Source organism: Dromiciops gliroides, chromosome 2 (genome assembly GCF_019393635.1).
Source record: "Dromiciops gliroides isolate mDroGli1 chromosome 2, mDroGli1.pri, whole genome shotgun sequence".
Lineage (NCBI taxonomy): Eukaryota > Metazoa > Chordata > Mammalia > Microbiotheria > Microbiotheriidae > Dromiciops > Dromiciops gliroides.
In genome coordinates this window covers 503,257,676-503,281,117 of record NC_057862.1, presented here as the reverse complement: position 1 = coordinate 503,281,117, position 23,442 = coordinate 503,257,676, and the positions used below count along the sequence as shown (strand labels likewise).

The window sequence follows — 23,442 nt, the reverse complement described above, 5'->3', positions numbered from 1 at the left end:
CCCCTTCCCCCTCTTTGAGAAGAGAAGCAATTTGAGATAGATTATGCATGTGCAGCTATGCAAAAAATTTGCATATTAGCCATATTGCAAAAGAAAACAGACCAAAAAAAACCCCAAGAATAATAAAAAGAAGTTGTTTTTTTTTTTTAAAGTATGCTTCGATCTGCATTCTGACTCCATCTGTTGTTTCTCTGGAGATGGACTGCTAAGAATAACTAAGTCGTTCACAGTTTGATCATCATACAGTATTGCTATTACTGTATATGATGTTCTCCTAGTTCTGCTCATTTCACTTTATCTCAGTTTATATAAGTCTTCCATGGTTTCTCTAAACTATCCCAGTCATCATTTATTATAGTACAACAATATCCATCACAATCAAACACCACAACATGTTCAGGCATTATTAAATTTATGGCAATCCCCTCAATTTCCAATTCTTTGCCCCCACAAAAAATAGTTGCTATAAATATTTTTGTACATATGGGTGCTTTTTCTTTTTTCTCTGATCTCTTTCGGATACAAACCTAGTAGTGGTACTTCTGGGTCAAAGAGTATGCACTGTTTGATAATTCTTTAGGCATAGTTCCAAATTGACCTCCAGAATGGTTGGATAAATTCACAACTCCAACAACAATGCATTAGTGTCCCTATTTTTCCACATCCCCTCCAACATACTTTCCTTTTCTGTGTTATTAGCCAATCTGATAGGTATGATGATACCTCAGTTGTTTTAATGTGCATTTCTCTAATCAATAATGATTTAGAGCATTTTACATGACTATAGATAGCTTTGATTTTTTTCTGTTGAAAACTATTTGTTCATATCCTTTGACCATTTATCAATTGGGAAATGATTAATATTCTTATAAATTTGTCTCTGTTTTTTGTATACTTGAGAAAGTGGAGATGAAAAGGAAAACATGCCAGAGATGGGAGATCACCCATATAAAAGTATGGACAATGGAGAGAGAATGTTGCATGTTATGAACAGCTAAAAGGACAGTTTGCCCAGCCCAGCCAGAAAGCATGTGAAGGGAAATAATATAAAATATGGGTTTGAAGACCAAGTGTTTCATAAAAACATAAATATAACTGTATAATGTAATAAAGAAAAGCACTAGGGCTGGAGTCAGTAAATCTAGGTTTGATTCTGGACTCTGCCTTTGTGCTCTTGGCATGTTATTTCCCCTCTCTTGGGACCATTAGCCTCATTTATAAAAAAAATATGAAGATTGGCCCACACCAAGGGTTCTTAACATTTTGTGGCATGGACCCCTTAGGTAGTCTGATGAAACTATGGACCTCTTCTCAGAATAATTTTTTTTTAAATTTGTAATTGAAGGAAATCGTAAATTTCAGTTAGAGGTTAGTTAAAATAAAGATGTATTTTTTTTTTCATCCAAGTTCACAAATCCCTTCTAATCTATTAATGGACCCCCTTCCTGGGTGTGGTCTGTAGTTCCCAGGTTAAAAAAAAATGAAGGAGCAGCTAGGTGGCACAGTGGATAGAGCACAGGCCCTGGAGTCAGGAGGACCTGAATTCAAATCTGGCCTCAGACACTTAACATTTATACCTGTGTGACCCTGGGCAAGTCACTTAACCCCAATTGCCTCACCAAAAAAAAAAAAAAAAAAAAAACCTCTTCTAGCTCTAACATTCTATAAAATTATTTCTAAAGTAATAGTGTCCCCATTACCTGCCAGTGAAAGAAATGAGGATAATATTTCACCTTTGTTCAGCCTCACTACATATACAATCACTATCTGTTTCAGTTTCTATTGTCCGTACACTTCAACACTTCAGAAAATGTTACATACTAATGTAGGTACTCTTTCCACTAAAGGAAACCCTATCCCTTGAACCATGTTTCGCAGCTATTTCATAAATTGGTGGTGGTGGTGATGATGATTTTTGCCATACCACCACCACCACCAGATAGCTCAACTTCTGGGACTGCTTTTAGCTGACTGGTTTTCACATAACTAATTCTGCCCTCAAATCTCTCCATCATGGTGGGACCAATCACAGTTTGTGGTGTTGTGTCATAGCCATGAAGAATCCAGAACCACCTTACACTCTCAGAATGGAGATTCTGTTGTCCTTTTCCTGGCAAAGCAAATTAGTAGCAGGTCTCTATTAATAAAGGAGCAAAGGGAGTTATGAGAATAACAATGAGTTTATAAGGTTCACAGTTTGGAAGAGACCTTAGGAGTTATCTAGTTTGACCCTCTTATTTTACAGATCAGAAAAGTGAAACCCAGGTTGAAGTCACAAAGGTAGTGAATAGCAGAGCTAGTTGATTGATGAACCCATGCCCTCCCACTCCAAATCCAAATCCCTTTCCCATCATAATATACTACTTTACATATGCATGATAGGTACAAGTAGATCACAGCATAGGAATGACTACTTGTAGACTAGAAATTATTAAGCATTATTAAAGAGCTACCAAGCATTGTGCTAAGTATGATGGATACAAAAACAAACAAAAAAATAGGCTACTATTTGCAAAGATCTTACATTCTAATGGGGAAGACAACAGGTACATATAAAAGTATATACAAGATAAATATGAAAATAAATACAAAGGAGTTAAAAAACAGATATTGGGTAAACAGGGGGGACCTTGGAGAAGATCAGGAATAGCTTCTTGGAAAAAGTAGTCCTTGAGCTTTGGATTGAAGGAAGAAAGGGATTTTATGAAGAGTTATTAGATGGTATGCCATATGCATAGGGGATAGAAAGGCTTGCAGATTGGAGATGGAGAGTTGTGTGTGAGGAGTAAAGTCCAATTTGGATAAATCCCAGAGTAAAGAAGGAATAATATTCAATAGAGATAAGAAAGGTAGGTTGGGACCAGTTTGTGGAGGTCTTCAAAGATTAAAAAGTTAATAGGTGGGGCAGTGGATAAAGCACCGGCTCTGGATTCAGAAGGACCTGAATTCAAATCTGGTCTCAGACACTTGACACTTACTAGCTGTATGACCCTGGGCAAGTCACTTAACCCTCACTGCCCTGAAAAAAAAAAAAAGGAATATGTATGAAGAATTACCACAAACAAGAAAAAAAAAAAACATTTTGTAGAAAAAACTAAGTCAAGTTTTCTTTTCCTATATAACATATAGAATAATAATTTAAATCAAAACTAATATGAAGGGAATAGTTTGGAATAAGTATTCTTTGGGCCTTTGGAGAATTATTTAAGAATTTCTGCTCCTGTGAACAAAATGGAACTCCAGTGACCTGGAAGTTAATGTACCATCAAAGGAAAGAAATGTTTCCTCCTGAGAAGGAGCAAGTTAGTCACAAGCTGGACCAGGCCCAACATTATTAAGAATGCTAAATATGCTAGTCACTGCAAAGAACAGTCTTCATCTTTGACCTTATCAATGAAAATAAACTGTAACACACTGAACTCCAGCAATATTTTGACATTAAAAGACACAAATGATATAAGATAAGTTAATTTCTTCTAATAACCAGCTATATTTAGTGGTTTTCAAGTAATCCAGGGGCAATGGAAGTAATTATAGTGGGTAGAAGCATTTTACTGTAGAGAGAACTGAATGTATAAATATATTGACATATTTATATATAAAACTAGCACACTAAAAGTAGTATAGAATGCATGAATCATCAAGGACATATAAGACCAGAAAAGAAGGCAGATCAATCATATAGGGAAAAGGATAAAAAATAGCTGTGTATTGCAATGTTTTCCATAAAATATCATATATCTAGTGGCAGGACTTCATTACATTGCATAGATCTAAAGAGGATTTATGAGAAAACATGAACAAAAACACAGAATGATAAAATGTTGAAAGGATTCCACAATAATGAGATCCCAGTTCTATTGAATTATTAGAGTAAAGAGATAGTCATGTTATTACAGTCTAATCATTTCATCTCATTGGATCCTAGCTGATCCATTTTAAAGTTGGGAAATTATTTTATCTGCATAAAGGCAGAAAGTTTGACCAACTGACCAATCTCTTAGGAGCCCTTCCAACCCTAAAATATGTACTTCTATGCCTTTTCGGGTCAAAAGAACCAATGCTCAGGCAGAGACCAAATATAGAATATGTTTGTCACAAAATAGGTATTTTCAGGAGCCCGAGTTTGAAATGAGAGTTGTCATTATTATGTTAGTGATAAACATGGATTATTTGGTTCATTTTTCTTTCTGAAAATTTCAGATATTTGGAGAGAAAACATACTATATTGATCAAAAAGAACTGATTAAACAAAGAAGTACGTAAATTTTATTGAATGTTTTCACTCCCCAAATAGGATCTTCTCAATTAATTTCCCAAGTCAGTCAAAAGCAATTCAACTACTGGGCAGCTAGATGGTGCATTGGATTCAGGAGGACCTGAGTTCAAATCCAGCCTCAGAAACTTGACACTAGCTGTGTGACCCTGGGCAAGTCACTTAACCTTCATTGCCCTGGAAAAAAAAAAAGACAAAAAAAAAAAAAGAGATTCAACTACCAACCCACACAGGAACAAATAAGTGGATGAAAAAAAACATCTTGATCATCCTAGAAAACAACCTAAAATTATTCAAGAAAAGTCACTAAAATGTTTATATTCTTTTACTGCAGAATTCTACCATTGGTACTATTTTCTAGGAAGGTTTTTAACCAAAAGGAAAGACCCATGTATACAAAAATATTTATAAAAGCATTATGTGAAACAAAAATTAAAATGTTTCTAAGTAAAAATAGCTAAACAAAGTGTAATATAAAATGTAATGGAATATTACTGAGCCATAAAGAATGGTGAATAAATAACTCAGAGAAACCTGGGAAGACTGCCTGAAATGATGCAAGATGAAGAAAGCAAAACCAATAGAACAGTCTACACAGTACCTTCAGAAAAATAAAGAATCTCAATATTGCTAGGCATGAAGATTCCATGGCATAATACAGAGAAGCCTAATATTGGAGCAAAGGCCTGTGTTCAAGTTCTGCCTTTGATACATAAGTAGCTTTATGACCATGGGAAAGTTACTCAACCTTTCAGTGAGTACCCTAAGCAGCTCTCAAAGATTATGTTATAGAGAAATTGCTGATTTTTATCAGTGGAGGATTTTTTCATATTGGGAGTTTCCCATACTAATGAAACCATTGGTGCAGACTATTGAAAAACAAGAAAACTTCTGTCAAACATGAGTCAGTATTAGTACCACACTATCAAAGTTAAAGGCTACAGAATTTCAGTTCTCAACAAACTCAATATATTCCAGGAATATACTATGTGAAAGAAGAGGCTGGGTGTTGGGAAATAACTGTGTCAAAAAATACCCCCATTAAAAAAAAAGAATGAATATTGCCAAAGCACTCCAATGAGTTTATCCTTGAGTACATTCACCCTGGACAGACACTGCAGTGAGTTGGACCCAGAACTAAAAAAGGGAAAGAGATCAAGCTGGATCATGTGGGAAAATGTATGGCTTTATCCATGATCCCAAACTGTTCCCTTTGTCAAAAACTCATCTTTTTAATAACAATATTCTCTCAGTAGTGTTATATGTATGCAAATCATGGAACCCCATGATGTCAGAAGATTCACAGTCTCAGCGGGTGGTAAATGATTTATAGTAGGGTTAAGTAAGTCGATATACATATTCCCAATGATGACTTGCATGTAAGACTAGAAAAGGAGGTGAACCAACTATGAATAATGAAAGGTAAGCAGATGGTCAGTTAAAGAATTGCTAAAAGGCGCAGAGCAAGGCCTTCAGTTTGTTGGGTAAATCCTCTGTTTAGGAATTACAAAAACGCTTGTTCTAGGAATCACACAGGATGAGCATTGGCTGGTAGATGGAATACTTACATTGACAAGATCATAGATTCTCTGAAGGTAAAAAGCAGTCAAGCACTAGGGAATTAGAAAAGCAAGCAGACAGGTGTTTATCTCAAAAAGCTAAATAATATCTCACTTTTACATAGCATTTAAGGTTTTCAAAACACTTAATCTATATTATCTCATTTGAGTCTGGGAATACCTTGTGAGGTATGTACTATGGATATATTTTACACATAGGGAGAGGAAAAAGAAGAGGGAGAGAGGAAGAAGGAGATGGAGAAGAAGAGAGCAAAGGAGGAACAATGAGTTCTGTAAGTGGAATGGAGTCAATTTGGTTTTGAAGTCTGGGTAAAGCATCTGGAGAAGTGTATGGTAGTAGGAAGTAGTGTTTGAATAGCTCTTCAAGGAAAAGAATCTGACCATGCCCTTTAGGATATGTTAGGCTGAGTAGATGCTGGAAACTGATGAGAAGATATTCTTGGGGGAAGATATCATGGAGGAAAAATAGGCAGGATTTTACAATTAAATGGCAAAGAGTTTGTTTCATAACCTATGTATTATTCTATCTCTTGTGAAAAAGCTATCAGGAATTCTCTCCAACAGAAACTGTTAATGCAGCAGACCTATATACATAAAACCAAATTTGATGCTTTCAAAATATGTACCCCATAGGAAGAAAATGACAATTAATATCTGTGGGGACCTAGGGAAAAAAACCCAATGGGGTAGGTTTCCAAAAAATCTAATGTATTTATACAACAATGTTAGAGTTAAGAAAAGCAAATGGGAAGAACTGGAAATATTCCCAAGAGTAGATATACACAGACACACTTTGGATTTCATTGGCATTAAAAGTGCTAGATGGCTTATGACTAGAATACTGGGTACAAAATGTTACAGAAATATTGCCAATTCTTGATTCACAAGGGCTGGCTGTCCAACTGGAATTACCCATTTATCTTGCTTCTTCTCCTTCCTATTGCCATCCTTTTACTATCTTACTACATATCTATAAAAATATAATGTCTTACACATAATAGGTGCTGAGTGACATCTGTTGAATCAGCCAGTTTGGGTATTTAGGGGAAATCAAATAAAGGTTCCAGTAGAGAAAAACAATTATCTAGGCAATTTGTCTAAAACAAAGCTTGGCTCTTTTCTATGAATTTCAATAATCCAGGATATTTCAGCCTTGACACAGACAATTAAAATGTAGCTATGTGCCAGAAGTTAGAATAGAACTGTTTATCAATTATTAGCAAATTTGCCTATAAGTTCAATATGACGTATCCATCAAAATTTTTTGGTGACAGAACATCAGATAATCACAGACATCTGAAACATCTCTACTGGTGACCTCCAAAATTACTATATGTTAATACTTCAAGAGATCAGAAGTCTCATTAACATAGCATCCATCCAATAGTGCTATATATCCAATGGTAGTATACTCATTGTCCTTTTGCCCTGTGTAATTCTTGCCCAAGTCCTTTAATAGATCTCTCATGGAGGGATTATTAAACTCTACTAGAGAGCCTTCTCTAATTCTTTTATTTAACATTTTATAGGTAGAATGAAATAGCACAGCACTATATTCTCATAATTAAAATTTTATACAAATACATAAAAAGCTTGTCCCATAAGTTCTAGTGCAGTTTTAAGCTTTAGTAACTTAAAACAGCACTAGGACTTTTGGAATTTCCTTTAAACATACATGCATACATATAAAGACATATGAATCTGTCCTAGACTTATCAACCACCATTTAGCAAGTACCTATTACATGCCAAGCTCTGTTCTAGGCACTGAGGATACAAATAATGAAATAATCTCTAAATTCAAGTGCTTATGTCATAAGAGCTAGAATTTCAACATAATCCTCTGATTCTGAACCCTGTTCTACACGTACTACACAGGGGTAGAAAAAGTTCTGACTGTAGGCATAATTATCCTTTAAGTGGCAGGGATTGGTAACAATGTTAAATAAAGTTACCCAGATCACTACAAGGCAAAACAAATCACCAACTTTTCAGTAAATTTTCTTAGCGTGTCAAATAACAGAAGGCTTTTTAGTACACATGTCAAATTAACTACTAATGCACAAACTTTTAATGCATTCTAATGCTATACACCTGCTAGTTGGAAATGCAATCCTAGAAGGCAGATTCAGAAAGTATAAGATTCTAAAGGCACACACACATATACACAAACAGAACAATGTGGGGAAGGAAAAAATGGACTTAAGTTGAGCTTAGTCATTAATTCAGATATCCCTAAATTTAAAAAAAAAACACATAAAAGTGGGGTAAAGAGCTAAATGGAATCTTTAGCGACATGAAATCAGAAACAGGTCTTTAAATTCAAGACCCCCTCAGCACTCTGTACAAAGGCAGGCGTGCCATACACAGTGAGTACTTAATAAATAATTAACTAACTAGACAAGTTGGAAGCTACAACTATGAACATTCCGTGCTCCCATTCCAAAATATACCAATATAAACACCACCACAGCTGGTCAGCTGCTCACTCTTTATTCAAGTATGAAATCATTCAAGAACTGAGCATGAACAGCATGTTAGGAAAGGGGTTTATGCTTCTCTGTGTTGTTTTCTATAGACCTAAGTATCTACAATAGGTATTCAAACACTTCTTAAAAGAATAAATGAAGCAAAAAATCATTTCCAAAATGAAGATGTGAACATTACAAATGACATTTGTAAGAATAGGACATGTTGGGGGACAGCTAGGTGGTGCAGTGGATAAAGCACTGGCCCTAGATTCATTGGGACCCGAGTTCAAATTCGACTTTAAACACTTCACACTTACTAGCTGTGAGACCTTGGGCCAATCATTTAAGCCTATTGCTCCACATAAAAAAAATAAATAAAAAGAATAGTACATAATGACAACATCCAGTAAAACTATAAAATATGTAGCATTGTATTTATTAATCAAGTGAGTTAGCTGCAACTTATTTGGAATGTCAGTTTCATCCTAAAAGATGATATTTCATAGGCATTACTGATTTTATTGGGCAGCTTGGTGGTGCAATGGATAGAGTGCTAAGTCAGAAAGGCATCTTACCAAGTTCAAATCTGGTCTCAGATACTAGTTGTGTGAACCTGGGCAAGTCACTTAATCCTATTTGTCTCAGTTTCTTCATCTTTAAAATGAGCTGGAAATGGAAATGGCAAACCACTCCAGTATCTTTGCCAAGAAAACCTCAAATTGAGTCACAAAGAGTCAGATATGGCTAAGAATGACTATAAACTGATTTTATTGTTGAGTTTGTGGTCATCTAGAGATATTACAAGCAACTAGCAAAAGCAAAATAGAATTCCCATTGTTTAAAATTTAAATAAGAGTACCAGGAAATCATAGATTTTTCTCCTAATCCATTATCTGGTTAAATCCTAAAGCAATTATTTAGTAAAATTATGAGAACTGGAACAGGGGAAGCTATCAAACAGCATTCACTGATGCAAACAACATACAAAAATCAACAAGTCGGGGGCAGCTAGGTGGCGCAGTGGATAAAGCACCGGCCCTGGATTCAGGAGGACCTGAGTTCAAATCTGGCCTCAAACACTTGACACTTACTAGCTGTGTGACCCTGGGCAAGTCACTTAACCCTCATTGCCCCACCAAAAAACAAAACAAAACAAAACAAAACAAATATCAACAAGTCACTAACTGGCTTCCAACTATGGATTCTGTAGAAGATAAAGGGAAAGCTTGAGAATCAGGAAGACTTGGTTTTAAGCACTGCCTCTGACTGACTAACTTGGTGATCATGGACTATCTTAAAAGCCTTAACCTCTTAGTACTCCTGTTATGTTTATAAGACTATAAATTGCAGATTTAGAATCTAGTGGTAGATCTGCCTTAGCATAGAAAAGTTCCCCAGCAGAACTTTTACCCACACTAATGAAATCACATGTCCAACCCACCCTCCCATAACTTTAAAAAAAAAAAGAGTTCTTAGCACTTGAGTTAGTCCACTGTTGAGGATTCATTCAATAAGTGCAAGTGTTTTTTAAGATACAAAGTTTCAGAAAACAAATAAGGTGCAAGAGGAATAGCTCTGGATTTAGAGACAAAGGATTTGAGTTTAATTCCTAGTTCAGTCACTATTATTTCTTAATGAAATCACTTACAACATAAATTCCTGTGTGACTTTAGAGAAGTCACTTAACCTCTCTGGGCCTCAGTTTCCTCATGTGTGAAGTGAGGTGGCTGAACAAGATTTCTCCTAAGGTTCTTTCTATTTCAAAATTTATGAGTCCTTGTACTTCTAAGGTCCTTTTGTGCTCTAAACTATGGTCCTGGGAACTAAGCCTCAATCCTCAAAGAGTTCACTGTCTAGTCCAGCAGATAAAACACACACACACACACACACACACACACACACACACACACACAGAGTAACTAACATAAGACAATAACTATGTGCTAAATCATCAAGTTATCATTCTATTAATTGTATTATAATTATCAGAGAAGGTTTCATCAAAACACTAAAAATAAAACTTGTTTTAGTTTTTGAAGACCATGAACTACAAGACTCCTTGGTAAGGTAAATCCCTCTACATACAGAAATAATACCATTCCATCTTGTCTTCTCCTACAGATTTCCCCCTCTATTATCCCCACTCTCATTTATCTGTAATGTCTCCCTGTTTACTGGCTGCTTCCTTACTGCCTATAACCACTCCTATGTGTTTACTCCACCTTCAAAAAACCCTCATTTTAATCTAGCCATTCCCACTAGCTATCATCTTACACCTCTCCTTTCTTTGTTGCTATACTTGAGATCATCTACAGGTACCTATATTGTCCTTTCCTTTCATTCTCAACTCTCTACATTCCAGCATCTGACCTCATCATCTAAGTGAAACTCTGTTCAAACTTAACCATGATCTCTTAATTACCAAACCTAAAGGCCTTTTCTCAATTCTCACCCTTCTTGACCTCACTGGAGGCTTTGACACTGTTGATCACATCCTTCTCCTTTATACTCTTTTCTCTTTAGATTTTCTTGACACTATTCTATCCTGGTTCTTTCTCCTAGTATCTGACTGATCTTTCTCAGTCTCCTTTGCCAGATGCTCATCAGAACACATTCATATTATGCACACCAACAATAGGTGCCCTGGATTCTTTTCTCTTCTCACTCTATATTATTTCACTTGATGATCTCATCAGTTTCCATGAATGATTCCAAAATCTCCTTGGTTTAAGAAAGCCATTCAACCTTAGGAAAGAACTAGCTTATGGTTTGGGTTATTCTTATATGACAGTGAAGGTCAACTATTCTTAACAATCTTTTTGTGTTTCTATGAAGAAAAGGGAAGTCAATTCCAGAAGAATAGCATCATTTACACAATCAGTCATATAATATGGGGTAGAAGTAGAAGTAGCCTTAGAGGTCACCTCTTCCTGTCCCCTCACTTTATAGATGAGCAAACTGAAACTCAGGAAGGTCAAATGACTTTCCCAAGGTCACACAGCTGGTCACTGACACAGCTGAGAGAAGAAATTAAGTCCCTAAACTTCTTGCCACTGCACCATCAAAAGAATAGTACAAGGAAAACAATGAAATTATTAACATTTAAAGTTGCTGGTCGGGGGCGGCTTGGTGGTGAAGTGGATAAAGCACTGGCCCTGGATTCAGGAGTACCTGAGTTCAACTGTGGCCTCAGACACTTAACACTTACTAGCTGTGTGACCCTGGGCAAGTCACTTAACCCCCATTGCCCTGCAAAACAACAACAAAAAAAGTTGCTGGACAAAAGTCTATGCCAATTTAGAAAAGCTATTTATAATTTACATAAATATGTACATCCTCTTTATATTTATTTTGCATGAAAGGAACTTAGAGAGATATCCTAAATGAAGCCCTAAGTCTTGACAGAATTCTGGATTCTCTGGATGGTGTATCTCTGTAAATTAAGAATGAAGGATTTACACCTAGAAGGGATCTTAATCTAGTCCAACCACAGAAAAAAATGAGACCCTGAGCAGTAATGTGATTTATTCATGGTCACATAGGTTGAAAGGAGGAGATAGTTTTGTTTTGTTTTGTCTTGTTTTGGGGGGTGGGGCAATGAGGGTTATGTGACTTGCCCAGGGTCACACAGCCAGTAAGTGTTAAGTTGTCTGAGGCCAGATTTGAACTCAGGTCCTCCTGAATCCAGGGCAGGTGCTTTATCCACTGCGGCACCTAGCTGCACCCCCACCCCCACCCCAGGGGACAGTTCTGACACCAAATCCAGCTTTCTTTACACTAGTCCATGTTGACTTCCCCTTGACTTTAACTTTTGTAGTTTCTCTTCCAATAATCACTTAAGGAAACCATTAGTTCCAGAGTCCAAAAAAAAATAAGCATAAGACATAAAATGTTTCTATTTCATTTTGATCAACTTCCTCTCCTTGTATGAAACTGGTTTACAAAAGGGAGTATGACAATCACTATAGTGAGAGTATTGGAGATTGCCGTGACACAAAATGGAACTGAAGATGCTTAATATGAAGAAAAGGCTTAGGACTCTTGTACACGATAGTTGTCTTCAGGCATCTTGAAGGACTGCCATATGGGAGATGAATTTGACACATTCTGCCTGTCCCCAAAAGGCTAAACTTGGAACATGGGATTGAAGTTGAAGAGAGGTGGGTTCTAACTCCATACATGGAAAATCCCTAGCAATGAGAGTTATATAAAACTATATTTGGCTACTTTGGTGAATAATGAGTTCACCCTCCTATAATTCTTTAAACAAAGGTTAAATGTAAGGATGGTATAGAGAGGAATTTTGTTTAAGGAGCTTTCATTGTGTCAAGGGAAAGAGCATATATTCATATAAATCAATAATACATACAAAATAAATGTGGAGATAGCTATATGAAATAAGGAAGACCTGAATTTAAATTACTAATAGTAAGTTAAGACACTAACTGTAAGTTCCTGTGCAAGCCACTTAACCTCTTTCTACTCATCTTTCCTCATCTGTAAAATAGGAATAACAGCACCTATCTCACAGGGGTTTTGTGAGAAGCAAATAAGACCATTTTTGTAGTGTGCTTTGCAAACTTTAAATTGCTATATCAATGGGAGCTTTTTTACTATTAAGGTAATGGGAAGGGGGAAGAGAAAGTAGCTTCAAGGAGGGATCTTGATTCCTTGATCCTTGAGGCCTCTAGGTCACACAAGGGCTTTTGATCTAAAGATCTGGAAGGCTTCATTTTTTTAAGGGAAAAAATTCCTCAGAAAATGTAATTTTATTGCATTATGATTAGCCCGCCAAAGTTATAACAAAGAGAATACTTTCAATATAGAAATTCTCCAACTACAGATTTTTCAATAGTCCAAGACAGCTGGCCTGAAACATCTGCCATGGATCCCCATGTATCTAATAATTTTCACACTACATAGCAATCTGGTCACTCAAAAATCCCAGTAACATTTAGCATTCACTTATGAAAAGCCAACAATTTTCTTCTGTTCTGGATAAAGAACATTGTGAGAAGTTATTAAAACTGAAAAACAACCCCAATCTACGCAATTTGATGACATTCCTCAAATGAGTGGCAACAAAAGACAAATACAGTGTGAGGTTGGGAAAATCTGTGCTCACAATATTTTTCCAGGATGGCATTAATACTTTTCCAGTCACTTTGAAAATCTTGGGGGCGGGGGGGATTAAGATAAATCTTCCATTTCCCTATTTGTAAAGCAGTACAAGGATTCTTCATTTAAGCAAACCCCAAAACAAAGAAATTTATATTGATAAAGTAGGGAATTTATGATACATAGCCTGATAGGATACTGTGTTTAAGATAGGAGTTCAGTAGTGGTGAGGAATAATAATACTTCAGACCAACTCCACAGAACATTATAAATACCCATATTAAAGGAGGACCAGGAGTGCCCTGACGGTTCTGAGAGCAGGAACAAGAATTCTTTTGATCAGAGCAGAAGACATTGGAGGCAAATGTCTAAAGTTCTGCCCCTCTCCCCTCTAAAAATGTTATATATGAGAAAAAGCATTGGACTGGAAGTTGAGACCTCTTTCTAAGCTTAACTCTGCCACAAAATCCTTAATGTGACCTTGTTTAAGTCAAGTGTTAAAATATTATTATTTAGATCTCTTTTACCTCTAAAGTTGTAGGAATCTATTAAAGTGTTTTAAACCATCTTTTAAGATAGCTAATTTGCTCTTATGTCTGGTATACCAGTCACTGTATTTCATGTATATCAGCTTCATGCATCCACTGCAAAATGGCATGTCCACAGGGACACAGTAGAGGAGGGTAAAATAGGGCAAAGCAGAATAGGATTGATTTAGAATAGCAATCAGTGGAAAAATCAGATTCCCTTCAGAGTCAATTTTTCTGGAACGCATCCTGTACAGTGAAGAGGATACCTGTAATTTTGGGGGGCAATTCTTAACTAGAACCATGGAAATAGCTAAAGGGACTCAAAGTTCATTTCTCAAACTGCATGCCATGATCTCCAGAAAAGATCTCAGAAGATGAAGATGGTTAAAGGATCCTGAAGTTGACTGGACAATTGGAATTAAATGTAACTTAACCAGTTCCAGTGACTGGCCTGAGAGATGGTTGGACACTTTGCCACAGACCACCTAAATGAAGGCAGCAAGTGCCTAGGTGACTTACAAGCATGCCCGTTTGCCAACAAAGCTAATGTGTCCACAACGGTCATTCTTCCATTACTGCCAGAAGTGAAATCTTCCATTAACTTTTCCATACCTCTTAAGGGTTTCCCTTCCCATTACCTCTTTTCCTTCACCCACCCACTCCCTACCCCATAATGGGGAGGAAAGATGGGATAATAGCTAGCTCAGATAAAGTGAGAGTATTTTGTTTGTGTGTGTATGTTTTAGGGATGAGTGAAATATGGTTTTGTTTGTAAGCAATTGGGGAAAATTCTATAGATTGAGAAAGAGTGAACATTAAAGATCCACTAGGGATGACAGAGGGAGAAATCTACTAAAGATGAAATGATGGAATGAGGTCAAAGACACAGGGAGAAGGGTTAGCCTTTGCAAGAAGAAATGTTACCTCTTATGAGACAGGGGTAAAGGAGGAAATGGAGACAGTTAGTGACCTACCAAAAGGAGGAAGGGAGAAGAGGGAGCTCCAGGCAATAGTGTGACCCCAAGAATTTCATAGTCCAGTAGAGCAGGTACAGATTCAAGATGACATGCACAAGCAAATATGATCCAGGGCAGATTGTGATGAAAGCAAGAGAAAGAGCTTAAAAGAGTTTAACAAAAATTTAAGAAGGGCGAGAACTTTCAAATAAGGTAGCTGAAGGAGGGAGAATCAGAAAAGACATCATGGAGGAGATGGTAGCTGAACTGAACCTTGAAAAAAAGTTTTCAACAAAGCTATTTTTTCTTTTTTTTTTTTTTTGTGGGGCAATGAGGGTTAAGTGACTTGCCTAGGGTCACACAGCTAGTGTCAAGTGTCTGCAGCCAAATTTGAACTCAGGTCCTTCTGAATCCAGGGCTGGTGCTTTATCCACTGCACCACCTAGCTGCCCCCCCAAAGCTATTTTTCAAGGCTTGATTCCTATTACCTCAAAATAGTAAAAGCTGAACAGAGGAAAGGGGAATGAGGTGTGTGGAAGGAGACAGACCATGGAAGGAACTTCCATATGGAATTAGGTACATTAAAAGATTAATTGCAGAGGAACTTGTTTTGTGTTATACTTTAATTTTGGTACAGGCTTCCAAAGAATTACTCGATAACATATTTATAAGCCAACAAGCCATTTCCAATATGTGTCACTGAGTATCCTAGAAAATAACATATAGCAGAAGTATTATGGAGTTCCCTAAAATGCCTACAAGATTGCAGATATTAGAATCAAATATAAGAATTATAAGTGTCATTTTTCAAGTTCCCTACACATTGATGCTTGAGTATCTCATGTCTTTTCCAGTTATATTTTAATAAGGTCAAACAAAGCCTGAATGACAAGCTGATTCAAACCATTACTCAGATCATAAGAAAAACAATCCCTTAAGTTTCACCTGAATCTACTTCTGAAATATACTTCACTATTTCAAATAAGTTGTCTTCAGAGTTTGTAGTGGCCAAAAGAAATGAATCATACTGCAGCCAGCCTGGTGAGGGGCTCCTCAGAACTCAGCTGGTCTACATACCAAGGTCATGAACCACATTCATAGTCTCAAACTGTCCTTCCACCTTGTTAGGCATTTGCAGGCCTTATAGTGAGAATCCTGGGCCACTTTCGTGCCACGCTATTGGAATAGAACTTGGCAATCAATCAACAAGTATTTATTAAGTATCTACTAAGTATGGATATGCACTGTGCTAGATCATGGAGATACTTTTGGAAAGAATGAAATTACTCCTATGCAAGAATTGAGCTTGAATTTTGATGGGAGAAGATGAACCTAAAATATATATGACATAAACAGAAGGTTATATATGTACATACATATACAAGTCCAAAGTAATAAAATATAGAGTAATTTGGAAGGGAGTTCATTAGAGGTTGCAGGGATCAAAAAAAGACTTCATGAAATGGTCCCTAAGCTGCTTAAAGAAAAGAGGGACTCTGAGGCAGAGAAGGTACTTCTGAATAATATTATTGAAGAAAAAAGTCTTTTTGTCCCCTAACAACAACTGATACAGTCTTTTTGATTCCCCCCTTCCTTGGTGAACTTTTTATTCTAGTGCTTCCCCTCTATTAATTATGTCCTGTTTATCCTTATATAGTTTGTTGGTACATAATTATTTGCTTGCTTTTTCTCCTGTTAGATTGTGAACTCCTTGAGGACAAGGACTATCTTTTGCCTTTTTGTATGCCTACCATTTAAAGACGTTCATGGCACTTAGTAGGCACTTAATAAATATTTATCGACTGCCTGATTTACCAACAATCACAGGTTACCTAACCAGATTAAGAAACAAGTTTTCATTTTACTGCCATCTATATTATATGCAATTCTTTTTTAAAAATATTTATTGGAATCTTTTTTTTAATCACCTATACTTCCTTCTCCCAGCAAGTCATTCCTAATAACAAAGAATTTTTATTTTTGTTTTTATTTCCTTCTTTTTAAAAAAATTTAGATAGTCATTTTCGGGGGAAGGGAAGGACAATTTGAGTTAAGTGACTGGCCCAGGGTCACACAGCTAATGAGCGTCAAGTGTTTGAGGCCAGATTTGAATTCAGGTCCCCCTTAATCCAGGGCCAATGCTTTATCCACTGTGCCACCTAGCTGCCCCAACAAAGAATTTTTAAAAGGAGGAAAACCGTTCCACAAAGCATAACCAATATATCAAAATTCTCCCCAAATATGCCCCCCAAAAAAGAGACAAGGAGAATGCAAACAATTCTAGCAAATAACACCAAACAAATACATGGAGGAGAGGGCAGATTAAAAATGACCTTGTAGCTACAGTATTTACGATGAACTCTAGACCTCAAACATTTCATGTTTGTTCCCTGCTCAGGGATCTATAGCTGCTGCATGCCTACTTCATCCATAATAATCTGACCCATTCTTCCCTAAAGCCTGATCCTGGGCTCTTTCCTCTTCACACGTACTCTCCTGGTGATCTCATTACCTCCAATTATCCTAGCTGTACAGATGACACCTATCTATAGTTCCAAAACAAATCTCTCCAGAGTTCTAGTCATCACTGTCCTAAGGTAGAAGAAGGGAAGGAGGAAAGGAGGGAGAAAGAGGGAGAGAAAGGGAGAGACTGAATCAGAATCCTATCTCTGCCACTTACTATAATTGTATGACTAAGCAAATCATGCAATCTTTCTGTGCTTCACTTTCTTCATCTGTAAAAGGAAGAATTGGGACTAAATAATCTATGAGGTCCCTTTTACTTCTAGATTATGATTCCACACACTTCACCTGGTGGTGTTGTGCATATCTTTAACACAACATGTCCAAAACCAGAATTAATATCTTTTTTAAGTACGCCCCCACCCCTACAAAGTTACCTATTTGGGGGCAGCTAGGTGGCAAAGTGGATAGAGCACTGGCCCTAGATTCAGGAGGACCTGAGTTCAAATGCAGCCTCAGACACTTAACATTTACAAACTGTGTGACCCTGGGCAAGTCACTTAACCCCAATTGCTTCACCAAAAAAAAAAAAATTACAAAGTTACCTATTTCTGTTGAGGGCACCACCATCCTTCCAGTTATCTAAGTTTGTAAGATCAGAATTACTCTCATCTCCTCCTCTTCCCCCTATTCAATCCCACATTTAATCAGGTATTAAATCTTTCAATTCTATATCCACAACTCTGGCATCAGTCCCCTTCTTTTTCTTCACATGGCTATCACCCTAATTTAGTCTTTTCATCATTATCTCTTCATTACTTCTCACCTGGATGACTTCCAAAGCCTCTTAAATCATCTCCTTGTTCCCAGTCTCTTCCTATTTAATCTACACATTGCTATAAAAATAACCTCTTAAAATCACAGGTCTAAAATAAAATAAAATTTTTTTAAAAAAATTAATAATAATAATAAAATAAAATAATTTTAAACATAAAAATACAATACAATAAAATCACAGGTCTAAGCATATCAGCCAGACAGCACAGTGGATACAGTGCTGGGCCTGGAGTAAAAAAAAAAAAAAACCCACCAGATTACAAATCCCACCTCAGACACTTGACATATGATCTTGGACAAGTCATTTAAAATTCCACTCTGCCTCAGTTTCCCAAATGTAAAATGGGGAGAAGAATGGTACCAACTTCATAGGATTATTGTAAGAATCAAATGTGGTATAACTTAATAAATGCTTGTTCCCTTCCCTTAATTCTACTGCTCAAGTGTGACAACTTGGACAAAAGTCCTCAATTTAATATCCTTCTATTTTTATTTCACCTTACTCTCCTTTAATAACTCTACTTGCTGATTCCTCCTCCTGCTCCCATGCCTTAACGTGGGCTGTCCCTCATGCCTGGAACAACATCTTTTACCACTCTGCCTTTCTAAATCCTTAGCTCCTTAAAAGGTTCAGCTTTTTCTGGTCATCCTAATTAGTAGGGTTCTCTCCCTCTTCCAATTATCTTGTATCAGTATCCTTCCATGTTGTACCCTCTAGCAGAATGCAAGACACCTGAGGGCAAGTATTGGATTTTTTTAAGCTCTATATCCCAAGAGGAATAGTAGTAGAATTTAACTGAAGTAAATGCCTTTCTATAAACTTTAGTTCCTATCAGTTCAATTTTCTAACTACTCACCCCTCCCTTTTCCTTTTGCTCACACTGTTCCCCTTACCTGGAATATGCTTCTTCTCCATCACTATTTAAATCCTATTCATCTGTTAAGGTTCAATACAAGTCTCACCTCTTCCATGAAATACTTATTTACAACTCCAGCCTATGTTGATTTTCAGTTCTTTCTTGTTGGTTGTCTACTCTCCCCAACTAGAATGTGAATTCCTTGAGGGTAGGATCTTAAGTGAACAGTGTTACTGTTGATGGAGTTGTGAACTATTTCAACCATCCTGGAGAACAATTTGGAACTATGCCCAAAGTGCTATAAAACTGTGCATACCCTTTGACCCAGCAATACTACTAATAGGGCTATATCTTAAAGAAATCAAAGAAAATGGAATGACCCAATTGTATAAAAACATTTAAAGCAGCTCTTTTTTGTGGTGGTAAAGAATTGGAAATTGAGGGAATGTTTAGCAATTGAGAAATGGCTGAACAAGTTATGGTTTATGATTATGATAGAATACTATTGTGCTTTAAGAAATGATGAGCAGGATGGTTTCAGAAAGGATGCAAAGTGAAGTGAGTAGAACCAAGAAAACATCGTACGCAGTAACAATACTATTGTAAAGGTAATCAACTGTGAAGGACTTAGCTACTGTGATCAACAATGATCCAAAACAATTCCAAAAGACCCATGATGAACAATGCTATCTACCTCCAGAGAGAGAAAACTGATGGTCTCGGAGTGTAGATTGAAGCATACTTTTTTCACTTTCTTTTAAGTTTCCTGTTTTTTGTGGGTTTTTGTTTTTTGGGGGTTGGGGTTTTTTGCAATATGGATAATATGGACTTTTGCATGACATTACATATACAGTAGATACCATATTGCTTGCCTTGTGGGGGAGGGAGAAAATTTGGAACTTAAAATTGTAAGAAATGAATGTTGTAAATCAACCAATAAAAGAATGGGGAGGGAAACAGTGCTGGGTGTTTCAGAAGTGCTCAGTTAATACTTTCTGATTGACATATGAACAGTAGTATATCTGTATTTCATCCCATCCTAAAGACCTAAACCAAGCATATTCATTAAATTCAAATACTAAAGACAGTAAGGTGTTTGGCTTGGAGTAAGGAAGACATAGGTTCTTAGGAAAGGTCTCTCTCTAAGCTTCAGTCTTCTCATTTATAAAATGGAAAGGATAATACTTGGTATTATCCACCCCCAGGGAAGCTGTTTTTACTTAAGTAATTCATGGTCATTCCATTCTCTAGATTTGGGAAGTAAGTGACATCAGGGTTCTCATGACAAAACTCGAGGCTAATAGAAACAAAAGTAAAGGCCCTATAGATGCCACGATAGAAAGAAAGGGAGAAAAAGCCCCGAGTCCCAGTCTTGGAGGCAGCACTGCTAATAATTACTCCCAGAATCATCTCAGGCTCTGCTCCCTACCAAATACAGATCAGTCTGATCTATGATACTGAGGTATCAGGGTGGCTAACAGCTTCTCCTGGCATAAATAAATAAATGAAAAGGTCAGTGCAATACATATCCCTGTTCACCACCTCTAAGTGCTCCTTCCATAAAACAATTGTAAACCTACTGGTTCCTGCTACTCCCCTCCCCCCCCAACACACACAGAGTTGTAAATTTTGAAAGCAGAAATATGTCATGGTCCTTCAAGCTCTTTACCATACTGTACCACTGACCTCATTCCCTATGCCATTTTTAGAAATACAAAGTCACTTAGCACTAGTACTCTGTAAGACAGGGTATATGGTACCCACATATGATATCATCTTTGTCCCCTTTAAAGTATACTTAACACTTTAAAGTTTCTTTCAAGTAGCAAATAAGGTTTGAAGACAAGAGTATATTAGAAATATTAAAGTCTGGCCAGATGAGCATAATACTTGCATTGTCCCAGTTTTTTCCACTGACTCATAGAAGGATTAAAAATACCCATATCCAGAGAAACCTTGCCCTGCCCTTTAAAAAAATTGTATTACTGTAGCTGCTCCATTGAATATACAAGTACCACCATCTCCACCAATTCAGTCTTGAAAAACTTATCATTGAGAACTTTCAAAGACAATGACCCTACTTCCCCCTACTCTCTTGCACCCCCCACCAAACACACACACACACACACACACACACACACACACACACACACACACACACCACTGTAGGAAGTTTACTTTAAAAAAAATCAATGATCAGTATGAAAGGTGTTCTGTAAATCTACTTTGTTTTAAATGTAAGAAACACTAACCACCCACTTCCTGAATAGTTCACTAAAACTTTTACAACTTCTGCAGGACCCCATTCCATCCTGCCAAAACTTCTTTCACTTAGCCAAGAAAAGTGCAAACTATTTTTGGCATCCCAAGATGTAGCTATAGGCCATTAAATTATATCCAGTATCTAAAATGAATGCCTGCTTTTATGGATTTTGAAAATGTCTAATCAAAACTTCAATCGAAAATTCTGTGAATACATTAAGTCCTGTAGCGAACTCTGGTGGCAAATACACAAATTCGAAAGAATGGGAAACACTTTTTCTTTTCTTGGGGGAAAGCCCCAAGACAGCATGCAGTTTTTTCACCGGATTTGCATTTGTGTTTGGAGGGAATCTTCGGTGAGCTGGACTTTTCTTAACTTGAAAGTGGGGGGGGGGATATTATTAATGTAGCCTGTTGCGTGTGTAAAGTTAATCCATGCATTTAAATGAATGAAAGGGTTCTCAAGCAACAGACTACTTGCAGGTAGATGCAGTAGGTGTGTCGAAGGCGCTCTGAAATGTTACTCTTAATATCTTCTGATCCCTTTCTTCACAGGAACTCGTTCTGCAAAATCTGAAAAGCTCTGTATGCCCTAGGTGGTAAAATTCCTGGAAAACTTGGCAAGCTAAATTCAAGAGAAAACCGAAAAGGAGCAGCACACTCTAATTTGTGAAACTCTGGTTAGGGGGAGGTCCTGCATTTTCAGACCCAGGTAAAGCGGGGAATAGATTTAACAATCACAGAGAGAGGAGGAAACCACGTTTTCCGGAGCTAGGAAATCATTTGAGTTAAACTAAAGGGGAGAAGGTGAGAAGGGGGGAAGGGGGAAGGAAGAAGTGGAGGAGACTGGGGGAGGGCTTCGGTGAAGACGGAAGAAAGTGAGGGGGTAGCAGAGGGAGTGACGAGGAGACAGAGAGCAGGAGAGAGGAAAACAAGAAGTGGGGGGAGGAAAAGGAAAGTGGAGAAGAAAAGTGAGAGGAGGAGAGGAGAGAATAGGAAGGAGAGAGGGGAGCTGAAGCACAAGAATGTGAGGGAAGAAGAGAATAAGGGTAGGATAATGGGGGTGGGGGTAATGAGATAGAAAAAGAGAAGAAGGACTGGGAAGGCGTGAGGATTTCCCTTGCTGCTGCCTGCAGCTTCCAAATTCAGCAGGCTTCTCCAGATGCTAACAAAGGAGACTCCTTCTGGCAAAAATCAGGAGTCCAGGGAGAATCTCTGTAGACTCAGATCCGGCTTCTCGAAGTCTTACCAAGTATGGGGCCAAAGAAGACAAAGAGCTCTGGGGCTAGATGCCTCAATCCCCACCCACTCCACTCCACAACACACACTAAGGAAAACCTCACCTCCCAAATCCGTGCCAGCTCCTCATTCATTTCTTTCCCCGCTTCCCCCCACCCCAGAAAGATGGAAGGGGGTAAGCTTTTCACAGCCCATTCAATCACAACCCACCCCTCCTAGGAGACCAGAGGAATCTCACAACCCACCCCTCAGCCCCTCAGCAAGCCACTTACAGGATGGAGGTCTGGGGTGAGACGGTGGGGACACTCTCCAGCATCAGATGCATGCACCGTACCGTGGTGCGGAAGCAGAGGCAGCGGCTGGGACACCCCCCGTTGCCACCGCTACCACCGTTGCTGGCCAGCTGCGGGGAGACCCCCACTAAGACACCCGCGCTCCAACAGAGCAAGAGGAGCAGGAGCCTGCGCGGGAGACCCGGTCTGGAGGGGGCCATTGCAACCCCAGGAAGAGTAGTCTGTGGGGCTGAGATCGAGGGGAGACGGCTGGGGGGGGTGTAGCAAGGGCGGGGGGCGAGAGCCGGCGACGAAGAGCAGCACCCAAGTTTGTCCCGGTCCTGCTCCACCCGGCCCGGCTCCCTCTAAACGGCCAGACCCTGGCTACACAGCGGCAGCCGCAGCAGAGGCAGCAGCTGAGCGGATTTCCCCAGCTGCCTAGAGGGGGGAGGGGGAGCAGAGAGGTGGGGAGGTGTGTGTGTTGGAGGGGGGGGAGAGAGAACGGCAAGCTGTGCACATGCGCTGTAGGTTCTCTCCCTACCCTTTACCCACCGATGCGGGACATTTAGTGGAAGAGGGCAG

At 38.1% G+C, this 23,442-nt stretch overlaps 1 protein-coding gene across 1 annotated transcript in view; it reads right to left on the bottom strand.

Annotated features, from left to right (window-relative positions):
• PXDN (peroxidasin) overlaps window positions 1-23,187 on the bottom strand; it is a 150,384-nt gene extending 127,197 nt beyond the window's left edge. The window contains exon 1 of the mRNA XM_043985908.1: window positions 22,861-23,187. Within this exon, the coding sequence (XP_043841843.1) occupies window positions 22,861-23,081 (221 nt within the window). The 5' untranslated portion in view covers window positions 23,082-23,187. The remainder of the gene's footprint in view (window positions 1-22,860) is intronic.
• Window positions 23,188-23,442: the final 255 nt, after the last annotated feature.